The 22,414-nt window shown below is 47.5% G+C and overlaps 1 protein-coding gene across 6 annotated transcripts in view; it reads left to right on the forward strand.

The window, feature by feature from the left end:
- The window catches only part of MPRIP (myosin phosphatase Rho interacting protein), a 133,229-nt gene that overhangs the window by 6,505 nt on the left and 104,310 nt on the right, over window positions 1-22,414 (forward strand). For all 6 annotated transcript variants that reach the window (XM_018572631.1, XM_018572633.1, XM_018572636.1 and 3 more), the window contains exon 2: window positions 15,963-16,040. In XM_018572631.1, the coding sequence (XP_018428133.1) occupies window positions 15,963-16,040 (78 nt within the window). The remainder of the gene's footprint in view (window positions 1-15,962; window positions 16,041-22,414) is intronic.

Consider the following 22,414-nt stretch of genomic DNA (forward strand, 5'->3'; position numbering starts at 1 on the left):
CCCCCACCACGTCCCCGCCCCCCCCCCCCCCCACCTGAATCGCAAGGTACATCTTACATGGTAACTACATGCATAGTTAGATCTTCCAGGGGAGCTCTGTGTATTTAGTTTGGACAGAGCCACGCACAGACGCATCATCCAGGTTTGTTACAGTGCTACAAGTCCCATCTTCCACTGCAGCAGGCGGACCATGTGCGCAGTGCGCCTGCAATTCCTCCGTTATCACTGCTGTGTAGTTTAGCTGCACTTACCTCCAGCTGGGTCTGAATCCATACCCGTGTGCACCAGAGGCTGGGACAATGCTTTGCAAGAGCCTGTCCTTTGCGCCCATGATGCACTGATCACGGGTGCAATGCTCTGCAGGCCTTATTGCAAAAATGTCAATGCTTTACATTAGGGATGCACCAATGGCGAGTATTTGGGCGAGTACTCGTACTCCCCCAAATGCTCCGATACTTACCCTGATACCGGAACTTCAGCTCAGAGGGAGATTTCCTCTTATTGGTAGTGCCGCGAGGCAACATAACATGGAGCCGGCTTCCCGGTCAATCAGAAAGCCAAGCGTCGGGTAATGAGTCGCCACCCAGCTTCCTTATTGACTGGGAAGCCAGCTCCATGCTGTTTGGCAAGTTCGATGCTGATTGGCCGGGAAGCCGGCTCCATGCTAGCGGAAGTATTGGTATTCGGGATCGGCGTGTACCGAAATATAAATACCGGTACTCGATACCGAAAAAACAGTATTCGTGCATCCCTTCTGTTTGGCCGCCTCAATGCTGATTAATCGGGAAGCCGGCTTCCCGGCCAATCAGCATGGAGCCGGCCTCCCAGACAATCAAGAAACCGGGCAGTGGGTAATGACACGCAGCCCGGCTTCATGATTGCCCGGGAAGCCGGCTCATTGCTAGCGCAAGTATTCGCTATCGGCGAGTACCAAAAGATAAGTATCGGTACTCGTATTCGATACCAAAAACCGGTATTAGTGCATCTCTATTTTACATGCAATATGTATTTTCTATAGTTGTTGGTGCATTTACTACACTTTCTGTGGTCTCGGCCTTTAAATTGCATCTTTTATATACTTTTACATCGCTTGCGTTTTGAAACCTCATTCCCGGGACCTCTCTAGGTATTCAGTGCTCTGGTCAGATCTGGTTGTATTCGAGTAATGGAACCTCGGACGTGTCATGTAGAGTCGGCAGCTGGCGGGTCAGCAACCAGGATAGCTGCCTCGGCCTCAATGGAATCGCAGCACACAGATCGCTTTGTTTTTCTTCCTTCTTCCTGCGGAATTTGCTCACTGGCCTTTGATGTCGGCATTTTATTTTGGGAGCGCCTCCTTTTATATTATCTGGGAGGATGCATAGCGTGCTTGTTTGTCATGTATTGTTGGGTATGTTTTTTAAAGCTGAACTCCAGGCCAGCGGATAAATGCAAGGATTAATCTTATATAAGGAAGCTGTTTTAGCTGCCTAAGGATTTATATTTCTGCCCACCCAGCTCTGAGATTTACACAGCTCTGCCACGGTGCATGGCCCTGTCTGGCAGGGCAAGAGACCTGATTTTTCTTTTCTTAACCCTTACAGGTCTTTTCCCCCAGCCTGTGAAAGGAGACGCAGCAGACTGATAAGCTCACCTCCATCACAATGCTCTCTCCTCCTATAAGCTTGCACTGTAGCACAAATGACTATCTCCTCGTGCTGATTCTTCCTCTCCCAAATTCTCCTCTGCAGGGACTGTAAGAGTCTCATACCAGGTCACATCCGGGTGCTTACTATTTTTATTTTGTAGTTCTGGATAGTGGGAATGGTTGAAACCTCTAGCCACTGTCCCTGGACAGAAAGTGATGGTGATTCCAAAATATTTCTTTGTAAGTTTATGGGTGGGAGTTGGGTTAGGTGGGTCATAAGAGAGAGAAAGGTGAAGCAGGTTGTCATATGTGTGGCATTGTCGGCTGAGGGTCCATAGAGAACACAGGAGGCAGGACAGTGACACTGTCTTATGTATGTTTTAGGCCAGGGGTAGCCAAACTTCGTCCCTCCAGCTGCGGTGAAACTACAAATCCCATGATGCATCTCTCCTCCGGGAGTCGTGGCTGTGAGACTCTTGCAATGCCTCATTGGATGTGTAGTTGCACCACAGCTGGAGGGCCGGAGTTTGGCTACCCGTTTTAGGCTATGGCCTCATTCACACACAACGCAAGAGGAAAAAAAAACGCTGTTTGTGAATGCGCAAATGTGGGCGTGAACTGTATGCAATCCCAGAATGCATCATTTTTAATAGAAACTTTACTGTACGTGCGCGCACACGCGTATATGTGCGCATACACAGAAATTCTGAGCCTGGACGCATCTCGGTTTCATTTTTTTTTTTTGGTGCATCTTTACGCAGTGCAAAAATACAGCTCCATACGCAGCTATGTGTGTGGAGCCATTTATTTCCGTATGCTGCACATGGGGCAGAAACGCTATGCGCAGCGTATTATACGGCAGTGTGAATGAGGCCGAATAGCGGATCAACATTGCCCTGTAGGTGTGACCACTCTCTCCCAACTTGGGTGCCATTGGCCTTTCATCTCCGGGTTTGCAGGAAGGGTGACTTGCTGTTTGTTTACACCAGGGGTAGCCAAACTCCGGCTCTTCAGCTGTGGTGGAACTACAAATCCCATGAGGCATTGCAAGATTCTCACAGATATGACTCCCGGAGAGAGATGCATCATGGCATTTGTAGTTTCACCACAGCTGGAGGGCCGGTGTTTGGCTACCCCTGGTTTACACAATTGATCCCTACAATGCTTATTGTAAATTTGGAGCGGCTTGACCTGTTTGTGTCCGGATTAGGAAATAAAGAAAAAGCCGAGATGGAATCTGTGAGGCTGGCATGGTCTGCTGTGTAAATAATGTGTCCTTCAGCGCCTGGCCAGCTCTGCCAGAACATGAGACGCTATACAAAGCAGCACAATTAATCCCGTACGATTATCCTTTGCGAACGGCCAAGAAATGTTTTTTGTTTTGGCTCTGCTGTAGAGCGGCGCGGCTAATTCACATGATGGCTGTTTATCCGGCTCCTAAACCTTTTTCCATACATTAGGAGGAGGAGAGGGAAAGGTTGTCGTTGCCTCGACAGATAACGATCTCTACGTTCCTTTTTGACCTTTTTTGGAGTTGAGCCGTAGTCTAGGAGAAGACTCCATTTTGCGACTGTGCCTGGTGAAGTCTGCGGTGTCTGGATTGTTGACGGGAGGGGAGAGAAGGGTGGCCCCGAGGAGTCTCTGAATCCCGTGTGTCTCTGCTCCAGGTTCCTGTGTGGGCCCCGGGCCTGTGACATAACGCGTAATCCACTCTAGTGATGTAACCCGTAATCTTATTGCTCCGATGGGCCGGTGCCAAGTGACTCACTCGGGGAATGCGGTGTCTGTTCTTTTGCTCAGGGATGGCTTGAAAATGAGCTGGCCTGTCTACCTCCGTGGGTTAAATGCTTTAACCGCTTTGCTGCGGCGAGTCAGGGACTAAGCATGCCGCCTTAAAATGAGTCGCTTTAAAGAGAACCGGTCTGAATTGAGAGTTTCAATATTGAGTCTTTAGTTTGCACAGGAATACTTGTGGATAAAATTTACTTGTCCTTTTATTTTTTTAATCCTTATGTCAGCTCTGATGCCTGATGGGCGCTTAGCCCAGGGATGGACACATTTATATGGCATTCCGGAGGCCGTCTATCCAATCCAGGAGCCAGCAGGATGTTTTTTTAGGATCCAGCTCCATTGACAACCATCAGAAGTTGGGTGCCAGCTGTCCTTTTTCAAGGAGCATTGCCTACCTGGCTCCTTGGATTCGTCCAGGCCTGGCCCTTTAAGGGTAAAGTGACTGGTTGTCTTGATAGGGTACCCCCTCTTTGACTTGTACCAAGGGCGTCCCTAACTTTTTTGCTGCTTGAGGTGGCGTCGGAAATGGAGCATTGCATTTCGCCGAACTCTTGGCAACCAGTGACTCCACTATTTGCCAGGAAATTGGCGGGACACTCTGGCTGGTGTCCCGCTGAGCTGTAACATAGAAGATGGGAAATAGCCTCTTGTATGTCCCTTTCGTGGTTTGTAATATGGAAAGAACGTCAATGTACTTATACGATGCAGGGACACTTACCTGATGCCCTGGCCGGCATCCTACCGAGCCGTGTTGTGTCACTGGTTGCCAGGAGCTCGCCATGACGTTGGCAAGAGCATCTCATGTTGCTAAAGGCTGGGCGGAGGGATGTGTATGGTCCTTACTCATCTCCTTGCCCGACTCTTAGCAACATGGGACACTCTAGCCGGAAAAAGCAGGCGCACTGCAAACATTGTGCAGCAGAGCAGCCATGCCTCTCTAACTGCTGCCACCCCCACTAGATGCCGGCTGGAGCAACAGCTTCTGGTTGTCTCATTATGGGGGCGGCCCTGATTGATAGGCTTGCTGTTCCCCCTCCATGCTGCTCTGTTTATCTATAGGAGCAATGGGTCTGATACCTGAGTAAGCTCCATGGCACTGGCCATACACCAGTAGAAGTTTATAAAAAAAAAAAAAAGTTTTTGCGATGTTCGTTCAATCTTCCAATAGTAATTCCAACATTCTTTTCCACCAACCAACCATCCAACAGTGAATGTGATTTTCATTTTGAGAAATTCCATTCATTTCCAAAATCAAATGTTAAAGGAGAACTATGGGGTCAAGGCTTTTCCCCATAGTTCTCCTTAGGGTAATGGGAGGACACAAACTAGCGTACTCCCGTTACCCTAAGCTCAGTATATAGGGAGCTACAGCTCGCTGTATACTGAGACGCCGCACCTGGAGCGGATCCCGACGTAGATGACGGGATCCGCCCAGCTGCGTGAGTGACAGCTGGCTCTGCCTATCTAGAGGCAGAGCTAGCTGTACCCGCCCCCTCCCCCGTCCGTTCCGCCAGTCATCCAGCCCCTCCCCTGTCACGGCAGAGTGACGTGACAGGATCGAGAGGTGAGCGAACGCCGGTATGTGTTCGCTCACCTCCCGATCTACTGAGCCGACCTGTGACAGTCTCATTGTCACAGGTCGGCTTAGAACTATGAGGTGAGTGGAAATCACTCATCTCATAGTTCTCCTTTAAAATCTAAGAAAGATTTCAAACGATGTTCGTCAAGTCTCTATGCTGGCATTGTCGAATGTTCTGATTAAATATTTCATATGAATGTTCGTATGAAACTCTACCAGTGTATGGCCAGCTTTACTCATGGTTGATGATCTTCTGCTCCCCACGTGACAATGCTCAGGCCTGGCCTTTAGCCGTTCAGTTCCGCACACTCCTTTTCTGGTCGTAGGGGTAATGCTGTCCTGTACCCAAAATAGCGGAGCATTTCCTGGAGCTCTGACAGTGGCAGGGGAGTGCTACCAAGGTGAGTATGTATGTGTGTGGAGAAAGCCCTATCAAGAGGACCTGTCCCTTTTTGTTCTAGATGGGCAAAGTGACGGGTTAACTTTTTAAATTGCAGAAACTATTCTGAAACTTTTGCTGCCTTGATCTTAACCTGACTTCAACACGACAGAACCTCATAGGCCCTTACATTTTTATGAACTATGGGGGGTGGAGTAGGGATGGGGTAAGCACCGATACCAGTTTTTCGGTATCGAGTATTGGTATTTATCTTTCGGTACTCGCCAACACTGATACCGGTACTTCCGCTAGCATGAAGGTAGCCAATCAGCATGGAGCCGGCTTCCTGGCCAATCAAGAAGCTGGGCATCCTGTCATTACCCACAGCTTGGCTTCTTGTTTGCCCAGGAAGCTGACTCCATGCTGTTTGGCTGCCTCAATGCTGATTGCCCGGGACGCCGGCTCCATGCCGTTTGGCTGGCTCAATGCTGATTGCCGGGACGCCGGCTCCATGCTGTTTGGCTGGCTCAATGCTGATTGCCCGGGACGCCGGCCCCATGCCGTTTGGCTGGCTCAATGCTGATTGCCGGGACGCCGGCTCCATGCTGTTTGGCTGGCTCAATGCTGATTGCCGGGACGCCGGCTCCATGCTGTTTGGCTGGCTCAATGCTGATTGCCCGTGACGCCGGCTCCATGCTGTTTGGCTGCCTCAATGCTGATTGCACGGGACGCCGGCTCCATGCCGTTTGGCTGGCTCAATGCTGATTGCCGGGACGCCTGCTCCATGCTGTTTGGCTGGCTCAATGCTAATTGCCCGGGACGCCGGCCCCATGCTGTTTGGTTTGCTGAATACCGATTACCCAAGAAGCCGGCTTCCCAGCCAATCAACATCGAGCTGGCCAACCAGGTGGGATAGGGGGTAGCATAGACAAAGTGGTCTAGAATGCAGTCATGCAAGTTCTCGTTGGAGCTTTGCTGCCATGTTACAGTTAGTTCCCCTTTAATGCCTTGGGCCCCTCTCACACAGGCATACCTGTGATTAGTGGATTCCTACGAGCGTTCGAATGTTGGTGTATTTGTGTTTTGTGTACATCCGCTTACACCCAAGTCCGTTCAGGTTTGTCAGACCGAATGTAATAAGTTTGCGATGGATATGCTTTTGCGGACCTGATGTGGGCAGATAGTCAAACGCGTCCTGTATACGTCCGCAAACCAACTAGCCGAACACTACGGTGACTACGGGGCCACGTGCTGCTCCAATTTTGGCCTGCAGGACCAATGTTTGAACAGTGTATGGCCAGCTTTAGGAGCTCACTGGATTTTTGGCAGATGAGCAGGTTTTTGTTTATAGTTGCAGTGTTTTCAAAGGCATAGAACATGGGGAAATGTGCATGTATTGCGGATATGTACTGAATGTTTTGTGTTAGGTCCCCTGCCATACACTTTAAAGTCTAGCAAACAACAAAGTAGGTAAATGATGCTGGTAAACAATGGAAAGGAAAGTGACAGGTGCATGGTCATTTGTCATGGGTCTGAACAGAGCATTCCCAACCTGTCTGTTTCACCAGAGGCAAACCCCTTCCCTGTGAGTGCTAGCTGTCAGGAGCCTGTAATGGAGATGGAAAGGAAAAGCTAATTGCTTCGGCTTCTGTCCTTCACGGTCTCCAAGCAAACGGCTTCCACAATTGTCCTTTGTGTGGAAACCGGAGATGCTTTTTTTTTATTCCCTTAAGCTTTTGTCTTCAGAAGGTTGAAATGGTGTTTACAGTGTAAAGCATACAGTATGATTGCCTGCTGATTACAATATTGTCCTATGGGCCAAACATGGAGATATTTTGACTGATAAATATTACTTTTGATTGTGATAAGGGCCAAACATGGAGAGGTTTGACTAACAAATTTAATTTTGATTGTTATATGAGCCAAACATCAAGAGATTTTACTGCCGAATATAATTTTGATTATGATATGGGCCAAACATGGAGATATTTGACTACTATAATCCTGATTGTGATCCAGGCCAAACATGGAGAGATTGGACTGACTAATCTAATTGTGATCTGGGCCAAACATGGAGAGATATAACCAACTAATATAATCCTGATTGTGATCCAGGCTAAACATGGAGAGATTGGACTGACTAATATAATTCTGATTGTGATCCGGGCCAAACATAAAGAGATTTAACCGATATAATTTTGATTGTGATCCGGGCCAAACATGAAGAGATTTGACTGCTGAATTTAACTTGTGCTGGTCATGCACGCTTGGAGGGGTTTAGGAAGGGGCGTGTGATGCATGGTACCTCCAGCACCGGTGATGCACTTGCTGCGGCTATGTCCGGTTCCCACCCAGCTTACTGATGTCACTGGTTGCCAGGAGCTGGGAGGGATGCCAGCCAGAACATCACAGGTTGAAAAGAGCTCTTAGCAACCTGGGACTCTGACCAGGCAGGCACACCTGAACCACTCCACGGGACCCAATGAGATGCCACCGGAGGCAACTTCCTCATTATAGGGATGTCCCCCTGATTACATTCATTATTTCTTTGGTACAGGTTTTCTATAAGGGCTGGTGTTGATGGGTTTGGGTTGATGCATCAATTTGAGATTATTCACTATTCATTGAGGATGCATTTGACCTGCAGATGGCCTCCTGGCCTGCATTTGACCTGCTTTTAGCAGATTTAGCATTTCCATAGACGTGTATGGGAATGCCGAACCTGTCTGTTGTGAACAAAAAGCCTGTTGACACAGACCCTAAGACACAAACATTCTGCAGTGCTACCGAACAGGAAGAACAGTGTCCCGATATAATAACATGCCATACTTACTCGTATACATACATGGAAAAATTGACACACTACATTTTTTTTTTTTACCATCGCCCCAAAGTGTTCATGTTATTTGTAGCAATTGTAATTTTGTATAGCATGCACATTGATCAGAAATCAGTTGCTCAGTCCTATCATTCCTATTTAATGTTTGTTCTGTTCATAAAACCTTATGTTCATCTAAGAATTCTCCATTTGCTGCTAATACAGTTTTGCAGACCTTTGGCATTCCAGAGAAATTTCAACCCGTGCCTTCTGTAGCTCCCCAAGCGCTGATGAAGGGGGGACCCTGTCAACTCTGAACTGCATTGGCTTTAAACAGAGCCTGACTTGCAGTGAAAATCAGGCTTGGTGTAAAGCCAACGCATTGCAGTGAGTTTAATGGGTCCCCCCTTTATCAGGGCTTGGGGGGATCCAGTGCGTTCTGGCCACAATCGGGCCGGGATGAACGAGGCCTAAGTGCTCCTTTTATGTCTAGGGGTTGGAGTAAAGCAGATTTACTTACCTGATACCCGCTTCCCTGGCAGTCAGCCCCCTCCTCTTCTCCAGCTGGTGGAGTGTCCCTCAGCGTCCTCACGCCTGATGCAGGTCTGTGGAACCTGCATTAGATGTGATGACGTCGGGGGGTCCTTTTACTACCGGAGCCCAGTGGGACACTTCTAGAAGTCAAAAGTGAGCAAGGAACAGGTACCTAAAATCTGCTTTACTCCAGCCCCTAGACAAAAAGAGCACTTCTCCCTTGCAGTGCAAGGGTAGTTTATTTGCCCAGAGAAGGACTTTTAGGTTCTGGATGGTTTTAAACCTGCCTGGCACTTTCCTCAGCACACACCATAAATAAACTCCTGGCCGAGGTTCTTACTCTTCCCTGTTGTATGGAAAATGTCTTAGGAGTTCCGCTTAAGCTTTGGGAACTCTGTCCAGGCCTGGTTTAATTAAATGGTTGTGTTGCAACACATGGCCAGAGCTTACTGTCTCTGCATTACATCACCTCCAGATACATAATCCAAGGAAGCTGTTCAGTGTCTTTCCCCATGCAAGACCCATCAGCGCGCTGGGATGTTTTACAGGACGGCGATGGCAGCAGACTGAGGACTCTGGAAAATGTGTATGTGAGAATGAGAGACGGATGTGAAGGGGTTCTCTGTAACTGAACCTGCCTCTGTCCATCACACGGGGCTTTCCTCTGTTTGTTTTCATAAACCTTTTACCTTCCTAAATGTGGCCAGACAGCTGCCATCTGACTGCCCCGAGTTTTTCTGGATGTCCAGACTGAAAGGGACAGCTGGAAATGCCGTCCTACCCGTACAGTAAATAGACTATTACGTAGTGGGGGGGTGTCCTAGATTTCACACAGTAAACATGCATTTAAAGACCATGAAATGCACATATAGGCATTATTCCCTTCTAGATTCATACTCTTATGGCCCACCCAACCCTGCTGTGCTGTATGGTTGCAGAATATACGTCTGCAGTCCGTGCCACTGCTCTGGCCCCCCCCCCCATGCTTAAGCTGGCCATACACTAGTAAAATTTCCTTCATAAATAAGTTGACTCAACGAAGGCGAGATCAAATGTTCTGATGAAAGTCATAGGGCCTCAATGACCAGTTATGGTGGATGTCCGGAGTAGGCAACCTTGGCACTCCAGCTGTGCTGGAACCACAATGGCCAGTCATGGTGGATGTCCGGAGTGGGCAATCCTGGCACTCCCAGCTGTGCTGGAATCACTGTGCTGGAATCACAAGTCCCATCATGCCTCTGTCTCTGGGAGTCTGTCAGAGGCTTGCAACACCTCATAGAGCTTATAGTTCCACAACAGCTGGAGTGCCGAGGTTGACTACCCCGATGCATGTCATAGCAAACTATTGCAACCCAGGTTCCGGCAGTAAGCTATACCCAGCTTCCTGGTTGGTGGTAATTCAGTTTGAGCTGTAGATTTAGATAACGCTCCCAGGTGAGTGACACTTTCATTATTTGGTTTGTTTCCATTTTTTCTTTTATTTACTCTGGAGGTTCGGCGAGGGATGTGTTATCTGACAGGAGCGTATTACAGGTGCTTGTTACATTAATGAAATAATAGTACTGTAAACCCGTAGGTTAGGAATGATCAGCCCTTGCTGTAAGTGGCATTTACCTCGCTAAATGCTTCACAAATGTTTCAAGCGCAGTTTTATTGCATTAATAAATTTAGCTGTCATCTTCATAATTGCTGCCAGCTTTGCATACATATGTATGTGTGTGTTCTGACATAACCTGCTCTGTTAGGTAGAGCTTTCCAGCAAAATGACTTGTCTTTTAACTAGCTGTTGGGCTGGTCATTTTTTTCTTTCTTTCTTGTTGTAGTTATGCTATGACTTACCTAATGACCTATAACGAACCGGGTTGTGAATCATTCAAGATTAATGCATTTCTAGGCTTTCAAGTACATAATTGAGAATGTAGGCCATCTATTTACTAGAGGCCAATGACATCACTGAGAATGTAGGCTATCCATTCATTGGAGACTGGTGACATCACTGAGAATGCAGCCTATCCATTCACTAGAGAACGGTGACATCACTGAGAATGGAGCCTATCCACTCACTAGAGACCGGTGACATCACAGAGTGCTGCCTATCCATTCACTAGAGACTGGTGACATCACTGAGAATGGAGCCTATCCAGTCACTAGAGACGGGTGACATCACTGAGAATGGAGCCTATCCAGTCACTAGAGACGGGTGACATCACTGAGAATGGAGCCTATCCAGTCACTAGAGACTGGTGACATCACTGAGAATGGAGCCTATCCAGTCACTAGAGACCGGTGACATCACTGAGAATGGAGCCCTGATGATGCCATTCATGTCATGGCATATACTGCATGATGACTAAAGCTGACACACTCCATGGTCTTGTCAGAAGATGTTTTGATGTTATAATGTTTGCTGCGGTTCCAATATGTCTGCCTGCCCTGTATCTTGAATTCAGGTTATTGTAAGGGAAGTACCATCATTTTTCAATTTAAAAACAAAATGCTGCCCTTTTTAAATGCTCCTTCTTTTTTTTTTTTTATAGCTCCCCCGGCCTCTCCCACATACCACAGAAGCAGTGTTGTCAATGAACTGATAGATTCGCACTGCCTGGAGAGGTCTGGCTGTAAATTAATACAGGTAAGGGAGGCCTATACAAAGGGAGCCCAGATGCCTTCCAGGGTTCTGCTTATCTAGGTCACATTTTTAGAGCCTTGTGAGTGAATTCCTGACTTGTGCAATGTCAAGTTTTCTAAGCCCATTTCCTTCTCTAATCCTGCTCCCTTCAACTGTTCTTGTAAACACAAGCCCTGCTACTATCCGATGTAAGGAAGAGGGGAGATGAACACTCGGTAGGGACATTTTATCATGACCGGTGCTATTCTAGTTTCGGAAGGGCACATTTACACCGGCATTGCCAATAAGCAAAAAATTCCAGCACCAGAGGTGTTGAGGCATACGAACATGGGAGGCTAGGGGTGGACAAATTCATTTGGAATCTAGGAACCAGTCGGTCCAATCCAGGAGCCAGGAGGACTTTCTAGGAGCCAGCTTCATTGACCACGAGTAGAGGAAACCTCAAAAAGTTGGACACCAGCCTAGATTTTTAAGGAGCATTGACTACCTGGCTCCTGGGATTTTTCCAGGCCTGTAGAAGGTTGGAACCTCTAAACGCCTTTGATTGTGATCTGTCTTATAGGATTGGCTACTGCTTATATCTTCCACTATGCCATCTTTAAAGTGGATCTAGTCACTTTGGCCAATGGCTTCTTATGCCTGAGTACTGCATCCTGGGAGAGTGGGGAGAAGATCACATGCTCCTCCATACCCAGAAGTACCGGGTATTTCTATGAGATTCAATGGGAGTATGGAACGGGGATGCAATGCTGCAAAGGTTCCTAAAGATATTTAACCCCTTTCTGGGGCTCCCGTTAACCTTTTCAGGATTTTTTTTACACCAGTTGGCCTTAGGTGACCGCCACAGAGGTCACATGATGGAGAGCCGGTCCTACTGGCTTCTGATTGTAAAACAGAGAGCAGGAGCTGTTCACAGTGCTGGGTGCACCTAGTAAACGCACTCGCAGGAAAGGGAAAAAGGGCCTCAGGCTGTATACATATATTTGGGAGTCCACCTCTCTGTTTCCACAAATATGCCTATGGCTGGCAGCAACAGGTTAAAGGGGGACCAGTGAGGTTAGAATTAGGGGAGCTGCCATTGCTCACTTGATTGAAGTGCACGCTCCTGGACTATTATTGACCTCCATCCTTCAATATTTGATGAGTTGCTGATCTGGTACAAGCATATACATTTTCTCGGGGCCTGTGATATACTGTAAATACCCTTTTTCCAGTTTTCCCGGGTCTGGCTTAGTGGAGAAGGAAGGCTAAAAATCAAGGATGACCACCCATGAGCCTGCACCTTCAAAATTATGTTAACAATGGCTGCTCCCACATTATTATTGTGGCGGGTTTCTTTCAAGAGTACCTGTCTCACCTCCAGAACATTGGCTGCCATTTTTAAGGCTGAATGTTTTTCAAACCTCCTTTTATATGTTGAGACTGAGCAGATTGTACAGATCAGAAGCGCTTGTGTGTAATCTGACGACGCATGCAACGGTAAAAAGTTTGGGAGCAAGGCTTGCATTATTCACATACGTATTTATTTGACTTGGCTGAGCCGGCATCTCTCGGAAATGGTTCGCTCGGAGTAGGGATAGAACGGGCTGACTTTTTTAGTTATGAATCGCCGCTGCTGTCAAAGCACAGAGCCACCTCGGCACAAGGCACGCTCCGTAAGATGTTTAACAATGGTCGTTCCAGCAGGCTCCGCGCCGTGTCAAGACCTGTAGAAGTAAACTGTTTATATGTCGGCCTCCCATCGCAGAGCCCTTATATAGTCATGGCTTGCTAAGCAAAAACACTGCGTGACTGATGTATGGGAAAAGCCATGTGTATGTGCTAAAAGCCGCCATGGCGGTGACCCCGGTCTGATTTCGGTAACAATTGTGCTGTTGGGGGCTTTATAGACTTTAAAAACGAAAAAAAATATTTCTATATTGGTTTTCCATAAGTTCTATCCAACGCCTAATAACCATATACATCTAGAACAGGGGTGGGCAACCCCAGCCTTCCAGCTGTTGTGGAACTACAAGTCCAATGAGCACATTATACAGCAGCGCAGAATACCACTAGCTATAGAAGACTACAAATCCCAGCAATACATTATTACAACCACAGGCATGACTCCCAGAGGCATAATGGAGCTTGTAGTTAAAGCACAGCTGGAGGGCCGGAGTTTGCCCACCCCTGGTTGTTCTGCCACTGACTCCAAGCTGGAGAGGGAATACAAATCCCAGCAAAAATTATACAGCAGTGCTGTATGGCACCAGCTATAGAGAGCTACAAATCCAGAAATACATTATACAGCAATGCAGAATAATATAAAGCTACATACTCTGTGCTGCTCTGGGGTGCTAGCCTGATGTCTCCAGTGAAGGGTCTCTGGAGGGCTTGTGCCGGGGTCTCTGGAGGGCTTGTGCCGGGGTCTTTGGAGGGCTGTGCCTGGTCTCGAGGGCAGTGAGGTTCCGCTGGAAGGAGGAGATGATTTGTGGCTGGAGCTCTAAACGGTTGCCACAAGGTCCCCAGAAGGCTGCTGTGAGGTCCCCAGCTAGCGCGGGACCATACGGCAGCCAAATCTATAAAAATAAAAATGTAATGGGTTGGAATCGGCTTTTAGTATCGGGGCATTTTCATGAGTGCTTGTGAAAATGGCCAGTATTGGCACCGATACTGGTACGGGTGACATTTATTATAGGATCGGATTAAAGCTAACCTGTCCTGATACAATTCCCTAGGCTTGCTTTTGCTAACCTTCACTGCTAAATGCGTCCAGGTTCATGCGTCCTCTGGTTTAACGTCAACATTTTTCGGATGAACGTTTGTATGACCAGCTTTACACCTATGAAAACACCACCCGGTCTCTGAAATTCCCGTGCCCGTCCCGGTCCTCGTAAGCTCCGGATTGCTGGAGTGAGCTGCTGTTCAGGATCACCATGGCAGATCTTCCTATGAAGTGTAAACTTTTACCTCCAGGACTTCCCGCTGGCCTTTCTCTGCTTGTCACCAGCTGGCCCGTGTTAAGGTGCTTCTGTCACCTCTGATCCAGCACAGGCACCAGAGCTATACACTGAGCAGAGTCGGGCTTGCAGTGCTGTGTATATACACAGGTGACATCTGCCAGGTCCCAGCCTGCTTCAGCGCTCCGTTATTGCTGTTTATTGCGAAAGAGCGAGGGACGTCACAGATGGATTTCATCTGCATTCATTGTGATGATCAAACCGTTTATTGGTGCAATGTATCAACCACTATAAAACAGCAGGATGAATAAAGGAGAACTCAAGCCAACAATAACTAGATAAAAAAGAATAGCCTATAAAAAATAAAATTACCAAACCGGTTATAGAGGACTACAGATCCCAGCAATACATTATACAGTGATGCAGAATAATGCCATCAGCTATAGAGGATTACAAATCCCAGCAATACATTATAAAGCAGTGCAGAATACCATCAGTATAGAAGACTACAAATCCCAGCAATACATTATACAGTGATGCAGAATAATATGAAGCTACATACTCTGTGCTGCTCCGGGGTGCCAGCCTGATGTCTCCAGTGGAGTGTCTCAGTGGGGCTGTGCGGTGGTCCAGAGATTGTAATCGCAGTGCTTTTTATTCATCCAGCATCATTCAACCCACTTCCTCGGAGCTCAGGATGTCCTAGACCCCCGGCCTGTGGCTGGACAGTGAAAGGGACACCATGATAAGCTCATCTCTCTGTCACTCTGCTTTCTCCACCTGTCAGCATATGAACTGATTGTCTCCGTGTGCTGCTTCTTCCTCTCACACTCCAGCCCTGCTATACAAGGACTGCAAGAGGCTGAAACGGGTCAAATTCAGGTGCTTACACCTTCTTGTGCCTTCTGTAGTGACTTATGATCTAGCAGGAGGAACCACGTGTGGCCGGGAGAGCAGGTATTCAGACACTGGAGGTATTGAATATCTGGGAAGCAGCATTGTGGTGGCGTTTAAAGACCCGGGCCACCAGAAAGGTAACCCCTGTAGTGACCGGGTCACTTTAACCTCTTGCCGTCCGCCCGTAGTAAAAAAATAAAACCCCCAGTGGTGAATAAATACCACCAAAAGAAAGCTCTATCTGTCCCCAAAAAAGGGTATAAAATTCATTTCAGTACAGCGCTGCATGACGGAATAAATGTCAGTCAAAGTACCGCAGCGCTGAATACTGAAAAATGGCCTGGATGGGAAGGGGGTTTAACACCGCGGATGTCAACTGGTTAAAGCCAGACGTCAGGCAAACATCTTAATACACAGATATAAGAGAGCTGAGGGATTTGTATTTCTCTCCTGTTGTTTTCTGACCCTGAAATATACACAGCACAGCCAAGACAGTGGTTAAGTAACAATTACAGGTCTTGTCCCTCTCCCACCCTGTGATTGGACAGCAAAAGGGAAGCAGCAGACTGATGAGCTCATCTCTCTGTCACTCTGCTCTCTCCTCCTCCTTGGTACATGAGCACTGTGACAGAGGCATGTTGGGATTTGTAGTTAAAGCAAAGCTGGAGTTAACCACCCCTGATCTTTTTGCTATTTAAATGCTGAATGCTTTCTATTGGATGAGTTTTATTGTGTATTAAACCTCTCTTTTTTTACTCCTGTGTTACAGGCCAAGCCCATTTATGGAGGATGGCTGCTCCTGGCTCCTGAAGGCACGGACTTCGACAATCCTATGCACCGATCAAGAGTAAGGACTCCCCCTGTATTTTATTTCTGCAGTAAGCTTTGCTAGCCGGCTGTGATGGCTAAAAAAATGAAAGTGGCCTTTTCTGATCCAGAGCATCAAGTTTTACTGGTAGACCAGACGCTTTTGTGTTAGGGTGCTATAGAGCCTCCTAATGGTCTATACCGGGGTAAGCAAACTCCGGCCCTCCAGCTGTGGTGAAACTACATATCCCAGCATGCATCTGCTTCTGAGAGTCATGCCTGTGGCTGCCAGAGTCTTGCAGTGCCTCATGGGACTTGTAGTTGGACCACAGCTGGAGGTTCGTGGTTTGCCCACCCCTGTTCCATATGGTATCTTTGACTTAAGGAAGTCTACATCTTTCAATTGAACACAGAGAGGGGAATTTATCAGAACTGCAGCAGCTGTGCAAAGCAACCAATCAGCTTCTCTCTTCAGTTTGTTTAGTTAAGATTTGAAAATGAAAGGTGGATGCTGATTGGTTGCCATGCAGAGCTGCTCCAGTTTTTGTCTGCTCCAGTTCTGATAAATACCCCTTGGGATATCTTTCTGTTTCTTTTCTGTGTCCATCAGCACAGGAAAGCAGGCTTTGCATTATAATAAGTTGTGTTCTACAATACCCACATAGTTTTGTGATGTGTGTAAAACATTACTGTGTTCTATTCTGATGTAAAAGAACTCGGGATCCACCCTCATCATGATCCCTTGGCATGGAGAATGCCAAACTGATAAGACAGCCCGGACTTCCTGGTCTGGGTAATATGAGGAGAGCAAAAGCTTTCTCTATCTGTGCCGTCTTTCCACGAAGGCAAATCCAGAATATACTACACACAGGAAATGGCCGGCTATACATAGACTACTCACTGGCCTTAGTCATTCCAGTATGTATTTATACTAACCTGAAATGGAATGTGTTTTTGTAAATATGATCATAATGCTGGCTGGTACTTAAAGGAGATCTATGAGGTGAGTGATTTCCACTCATCCTCATAGTTAGAGCCGACGTGTAACAAAGAAGCTGTCACAGGTCGGCTCCATAGATCGGGAAGTGAGCAGAAACATGCCGCCGATCAGCTCACTTCCCGATCGTCTCCCTGCAGTGAGCGGTGACTGTCAGTCACCGCTCCCTGCAGGGATCCCCCCCTCCCCTCTCCGATCCTCCAGCGCTGACTGGAGGAACGGGGAGGGGGCGGGCACAGCTGGCTCTGACTCTAGATAGGCAGAGCCCGCTGTCACTCACGCAGCTGGGTGGATCCAGATAGTATTGTCGGGATCCGTCCGGGCTGTGGCGCTCTCAGTAGCTTTTGGGTCACAGGAGGACGCTAGTATATGTCCTCCCGTGACCCTAAAGAAACCTATGGGGAGAAACCCTTACCTCATAGTTCTCTTTTAATGCATATTTAAAGCTTTTTTTCTAGTTTTTGGTGTGACGGGGGGTTAGAACCCTTTTACTGCTGTCAGTGTAACTGTTGGTAATATTCAACCATGGTCACCAAGACTAAAATCTGAACAAAAGTAGCCAGCACTCTTCACTACATCACAGTATAGATTTATAGCAAGTACAGGGTTAAAAGCATATGGCTGCTGACGCATTTTGGTCAATACTGGGCTTAGTTTTAGCTGCAGCCAGGATTGGCCAAAACACTTTTGAATAGAGAAGGGTTAAAGCTGAACCATTTTTATATAACACCTTACTATTTTCATTGCATATTTTACTTTAGACCCGGTGACATCATCACTGGGTCCCCTATGCTTCTCTGTGCAAGGCAGGCAGATCATGGCTGGTGGGAGGGGCTAGCAGGGAGCTGTACATGGCTTTCTGGAAACATCACAGCACCCTGCCTCCGTACTCTCCTCAAGACCTGATGCAAGCAGAGGGCTGGGTGGAGGCTAGATTCAAGTGGTTGGGAGGAGTTATGCAAACATCAAAATGCCTTGATGGGCGGGTGTCAGTCTGGAGGTGTGGGTGTCCTTGGCAGGAAGCATTTGCATGCAGACCACCCGTGGTAATGCCCACCCGTGGTAACGCCTTCATGAGTGAGACAACTGCAATCTAATGAATGAAAGGGGCGAGGTCAGTGAAACTGATGATGCTGGACGTCCTCCAGCCAGGAAATGAGGTGGGCTCTGTCTGACTTGCTGCAGCTTCTAATGCAGATTGTGAGAAGCGAACAGTTTGCAGTGATATCTGAATAAGCGATTCCAGTCCAGGAGAGGAGCCGGTGTTCTATCAAAAACTCCAACTCGTCGAAATCTCCAACTACCTCACTGCCGGGTACTTGCAAGTTGGAGATTTTGACCAGACGTCGTTAAGACTGCAAAACACAAAGACTGCCGGAGCTCTGTACAGCTGCATGATAACAATATTCAGCAGGTGGCAAACTTGTCGAGTATTCTGAAAACGCTATGCGCGCATGCGCACCGCCACTGTACAGAGCTCCGGTCTTTTTGAGCACCGGAAGTGAGGTAGTATGAGATTTTGATGAGTTGGAGCTTTCTATAGAACAACTGTGCAAGACTGAAGGGAAGTTCAGCTTCGGGGACATAAAGCTGAGCACAGACTATTCTCGGCAGCTTAGCAGACTGGTTGCCACCTCTCTTACTCAGTTGTACCGGCAAAATTGTTGGGTCTCTCGACTTTTCAAGAGCTTTGTTGAGCTGGGACACTTCATGAGCATGTGGAAGCTCTTTGTTTATATGATCGACATACATTAGACTTGTTCAGTCTTCCAGGGCACTGATCTTAGAGCAATGGTGGCTGTCCATACTTCTCTTGATACTGTGCAGAACAGGAAGTCTTTCTGTAAACCAGGACCATTCAGGGCACTGTTTGTTTGCACTCTGCTCATTAGGAGCTCACACAAAGTAGAAGCCACCCGACTCTGGTTAAAACAGATCGCTAAGAGAGCAGCCCGGAACTTCAGTATGAGCCGGTTATGTTGCGGAGAGCGGAGGATACTGGTGACCTCGCCAAGGTTTCTGGTTCCTAGTTGACCAATGCTCTACTTCAGGCATATTGGTTCCAGCCACTGACTGATGGTGTTTGCCTTGAGCAGAAGTGCCCATTGCATTCCTATTAGAAAAGGTCATTTTCTTTAATATGACACGTCCTCTTGAAATGACCAACATGCCTAAAAGGCAACTCGACCCGCCACCCTCTGTCTTGGTGACCGCTGTCATGGGTGAAGTCCGTGTTCTGAGTGCCTCCAGAACTGGAATAGAGACGAATGGGGACACTTCGTCCTGGGACAACTTGGAGGGTAGCACCTCACACTTTGGAGGGATTTTCTCTTGCTTCCTGTTGCGCTTACAGGACAGGAAGTAAAGTCTCCCCAAGTGGACATAAATGGGCAAAAAATACAACCGAAATAGTTAAAACCGCGCTTAGATTTGATCTATAATGGGACCTAAATGTATTTGTAATGAGCTCAGATCCCTGCTAAGTACTGTTTGCATCTGACCTGGTCGTATGACTTAACCCCACTGACATTTCAGAAAAACAAGGGGGTCTCCCTTCCTATGAGGGCTAGGTCACACCAGCCCCAGTGCGTTCCGGCCCGATTTGGTGCTGGAACACACCGGATCGCAACCCAGCCGGTTCCCTTTGCTGCTCCTGTTGTTTCCTGCAGAATCAGCTGGTCCCCTGAGCACTGGCCCTGATATCCTGTCTTAGAGTGGCTCCTTTCTGTTGCAGGGTCCTACGGAGCTACCCTTGTGTGTGCTAGTAAGCTGTGTGTGTCTCCACAAATACACAGGCACAGCAAGGCAGCCTCCTCCCAACTGTTCCCTGCTCCTCTACCCTCTCTTCTCAAAGCTAGTAGATGAACAGTTGCTGGCGTCTGCTCTATCCCTTGTGATCTTGTATTGGACAGAAGGTTCAGTGAAGCCGAGCTGGGAGAGTCAGAGCTGTTCGGAAACATGATGGCTGTAAGTGCTTGGGCAAAAGATTTAAAGGGCGATCTATATTTGTTCCGGATTCATTATGGAAAAAAGAGTTTTTAATATTACTTTCAGCCCCCTTTTCAGATTTTTGCTCCATTTACCATTGGGTAGATTTCTTTACACTTCCTGTCCTGGAGACACAGCAGGAAGTTAGAGGAAATACCTCCAAGGTTAGGAGGAGTGACCTTATGGCCAGCTGTTATCGTAACTGGTGTCTCCATTTTAACATTTCGTCTCTCTTCCTGCTCCAGTGACAACTGTAACATTTGGACTTTTACATCATTTTCCACCTTAGTGGTCACCAGGACAAATGAAGGACACCTCCCCCTTCTCTTCTAGAGGGAAGATGTTCTGTAGTCTACATAGGGAACAAGGCTAACATAACGCCTTGTGCTTTCGGCTTTTATCAGCTTACTGGATTTCATGCAGGATCCCCAGGCTTGTTTTGGCACCTATGGAACAGACATAACAATACATGTTCTATGGTGTATATATAACAGACCAAAATGGACCAAACGAGAGGTTCATCGTTGGGGTTTACATTCACTTCAATATTACCATTGGGCAAGCTCATTTTTGGCTTTGACAGGACATGTGTTTTCGGTTTAGTGGCCCTTTAAATCCTGTCTGCCCGCCCTCTCCCCCTCGATGGATTTATTTTGTGAATGGAGTGTGAGAATGTTTATTTGCTGACATCTGCTCCCAATTGTGCAAGGGGTTAATGCATGCCCCCCCCCTTCCCCTCCCAACCCCTCCAGCTCGCAGTCCTCCTGAACGCTTCCCATCGGAGCCGCTGGTTAGACAAATATCCCATCGCGCTGAGACCTTGTGTTTTTCCTGTCTCTGATCTCATCGCTTAATAACAGATTAAATATAGAAGCCTAACCAAGTCTATAACTGACTAATTCTGGGATTGGGCTGCATCGGATGAGCAGAGACGCCAACCCTACATATCTATGACCCAGACCCATGGCTTCCTCCCGAAAGAAATCGCTGAGGTCGTCCGTGCGGCTCCGCTGCGGCAGCCGGAGGGTTAAACTGAGCGTTCTTAGTTTTATCTCTAACATAATCTTCCAACGCGATGTGTGAAGATTGTGTCATTCCTTAAAATAGAATGTGGAATAGGAGAGAATTAGGCGTCTTGTGGGCTGTCGTCACTTCTGTCTGTACAAAGAGCAGGTACATTTTTCCTTTATAAGGAACTCGTTACTGGATTCTTTCAAGGCGAGCTGGAAGTTTTCTCATTTCTGGTGGTTTGCTTAATCCAAGCTTTTCTGCAGTGTTCAAAACCTTCTTTGTATGTATCACTTATAAATATATACTTCTAGCCAGAGGCGTAACTAGTGACCTCCGGGCCCCGATGCAAGAATCCATGAAGGCCCCCCCCCCCCCCCCATTTCCGCTCTCGGACCCCACACTCTCCTCTTCCATGTTCCCAGCTTGCCCTCATCTCCCCATTCACGTCCCCAGCTTTCCACTCCCGGACCTCAAGTCAACTTCATAGTCCCAGCTCACTAGATCTCCCCCTTCATGTCTGGAGCATTTTTTTATTGCTTTCACTGAGCAGACCTTTCCTATTCATTTGAACTGTGGCTTGATTTTTTTATTTTGTGTGTGTCTACTGCTAACATTCAGGAGGCTTTGTCAGATGTTGCAGGAAGATAGTCGGACATTTGTTTTCCTTCCTCGTTGGTTACGGCCTTCAGTAAGTTCAGCAAAGCTGCCGGAGCACCTGTAAAAACTTTGATTTTGCAATGATTGGACGCCAGAGAACTGGAGGTTTCCTGCAACTGATGACGCTCATTTTCATCTCTACTTTAGTCGTTTTCGTCTACGGTATGAGCGGCAGTATCTGAGTGAAGATGAAACAAAGACCCTTTTGTCTTTATTTTTTTGGCCGGACGCACTGTCCATCTCTACAATACGAGGGTCTGTAGATCCATCTGGGTTGGCTCACCTTCCTCGCGGATTATAGGTCAAGCTGCGTTTTGATCTGGTTGCAGAGAGAAGGTTGTGCCGCCTCATTCTCTGTCCAGGTGATCCTCTTTCCCCCCCGATTCCTTTTTCCTTCCATCCTCTTTTCTTCCCTCATCCATGGAAGAAGCTGAAAGCTGCAGTTTATTGAAGCAGGTTCTGCCTTTTGGATAATGCTGCCTTAAATGGGCATCAAAAGAGCAGCCAGGGAGATGTGCGCGGAGTTTGTGCTTCGTCCTGGGTGGTGACACTCGTAAACCCTGACGTTGTCTAATTCTCTGTGCCAGTAAGCTCTGCCAGCGGCTGTATACAGAGCAGATGGTTAAAGTCGATCTTTTCCATCAAGTTCCCAGCTCACATGAATGAGGGGGGGGGGTACACATCAGCATTACGCGGAGCTGCGTTATGGTTTTTGGTAAAGACCTACCTCTTTCCTATTAGCTGCTTCCAGTCTCCTTTAT

The sequence above is a fragment of the Nanorana parkeri genome, unplaced genomic scaffold (assembly GCF_000935625.1).
Source record: "Nanorana parkeri isolate BGI_ZX_2015 unplaced genomic scaffold, ASM93562v1 scaffold2090, whole genome shotgun sequence".
In the NCBI taxonomy this organism is placed as follows: Eukaryota; Metazoa; Chordata; class Amphibia; order Anura; family Dicroglossidae; genus Nanorana; species Nanorana parkeri.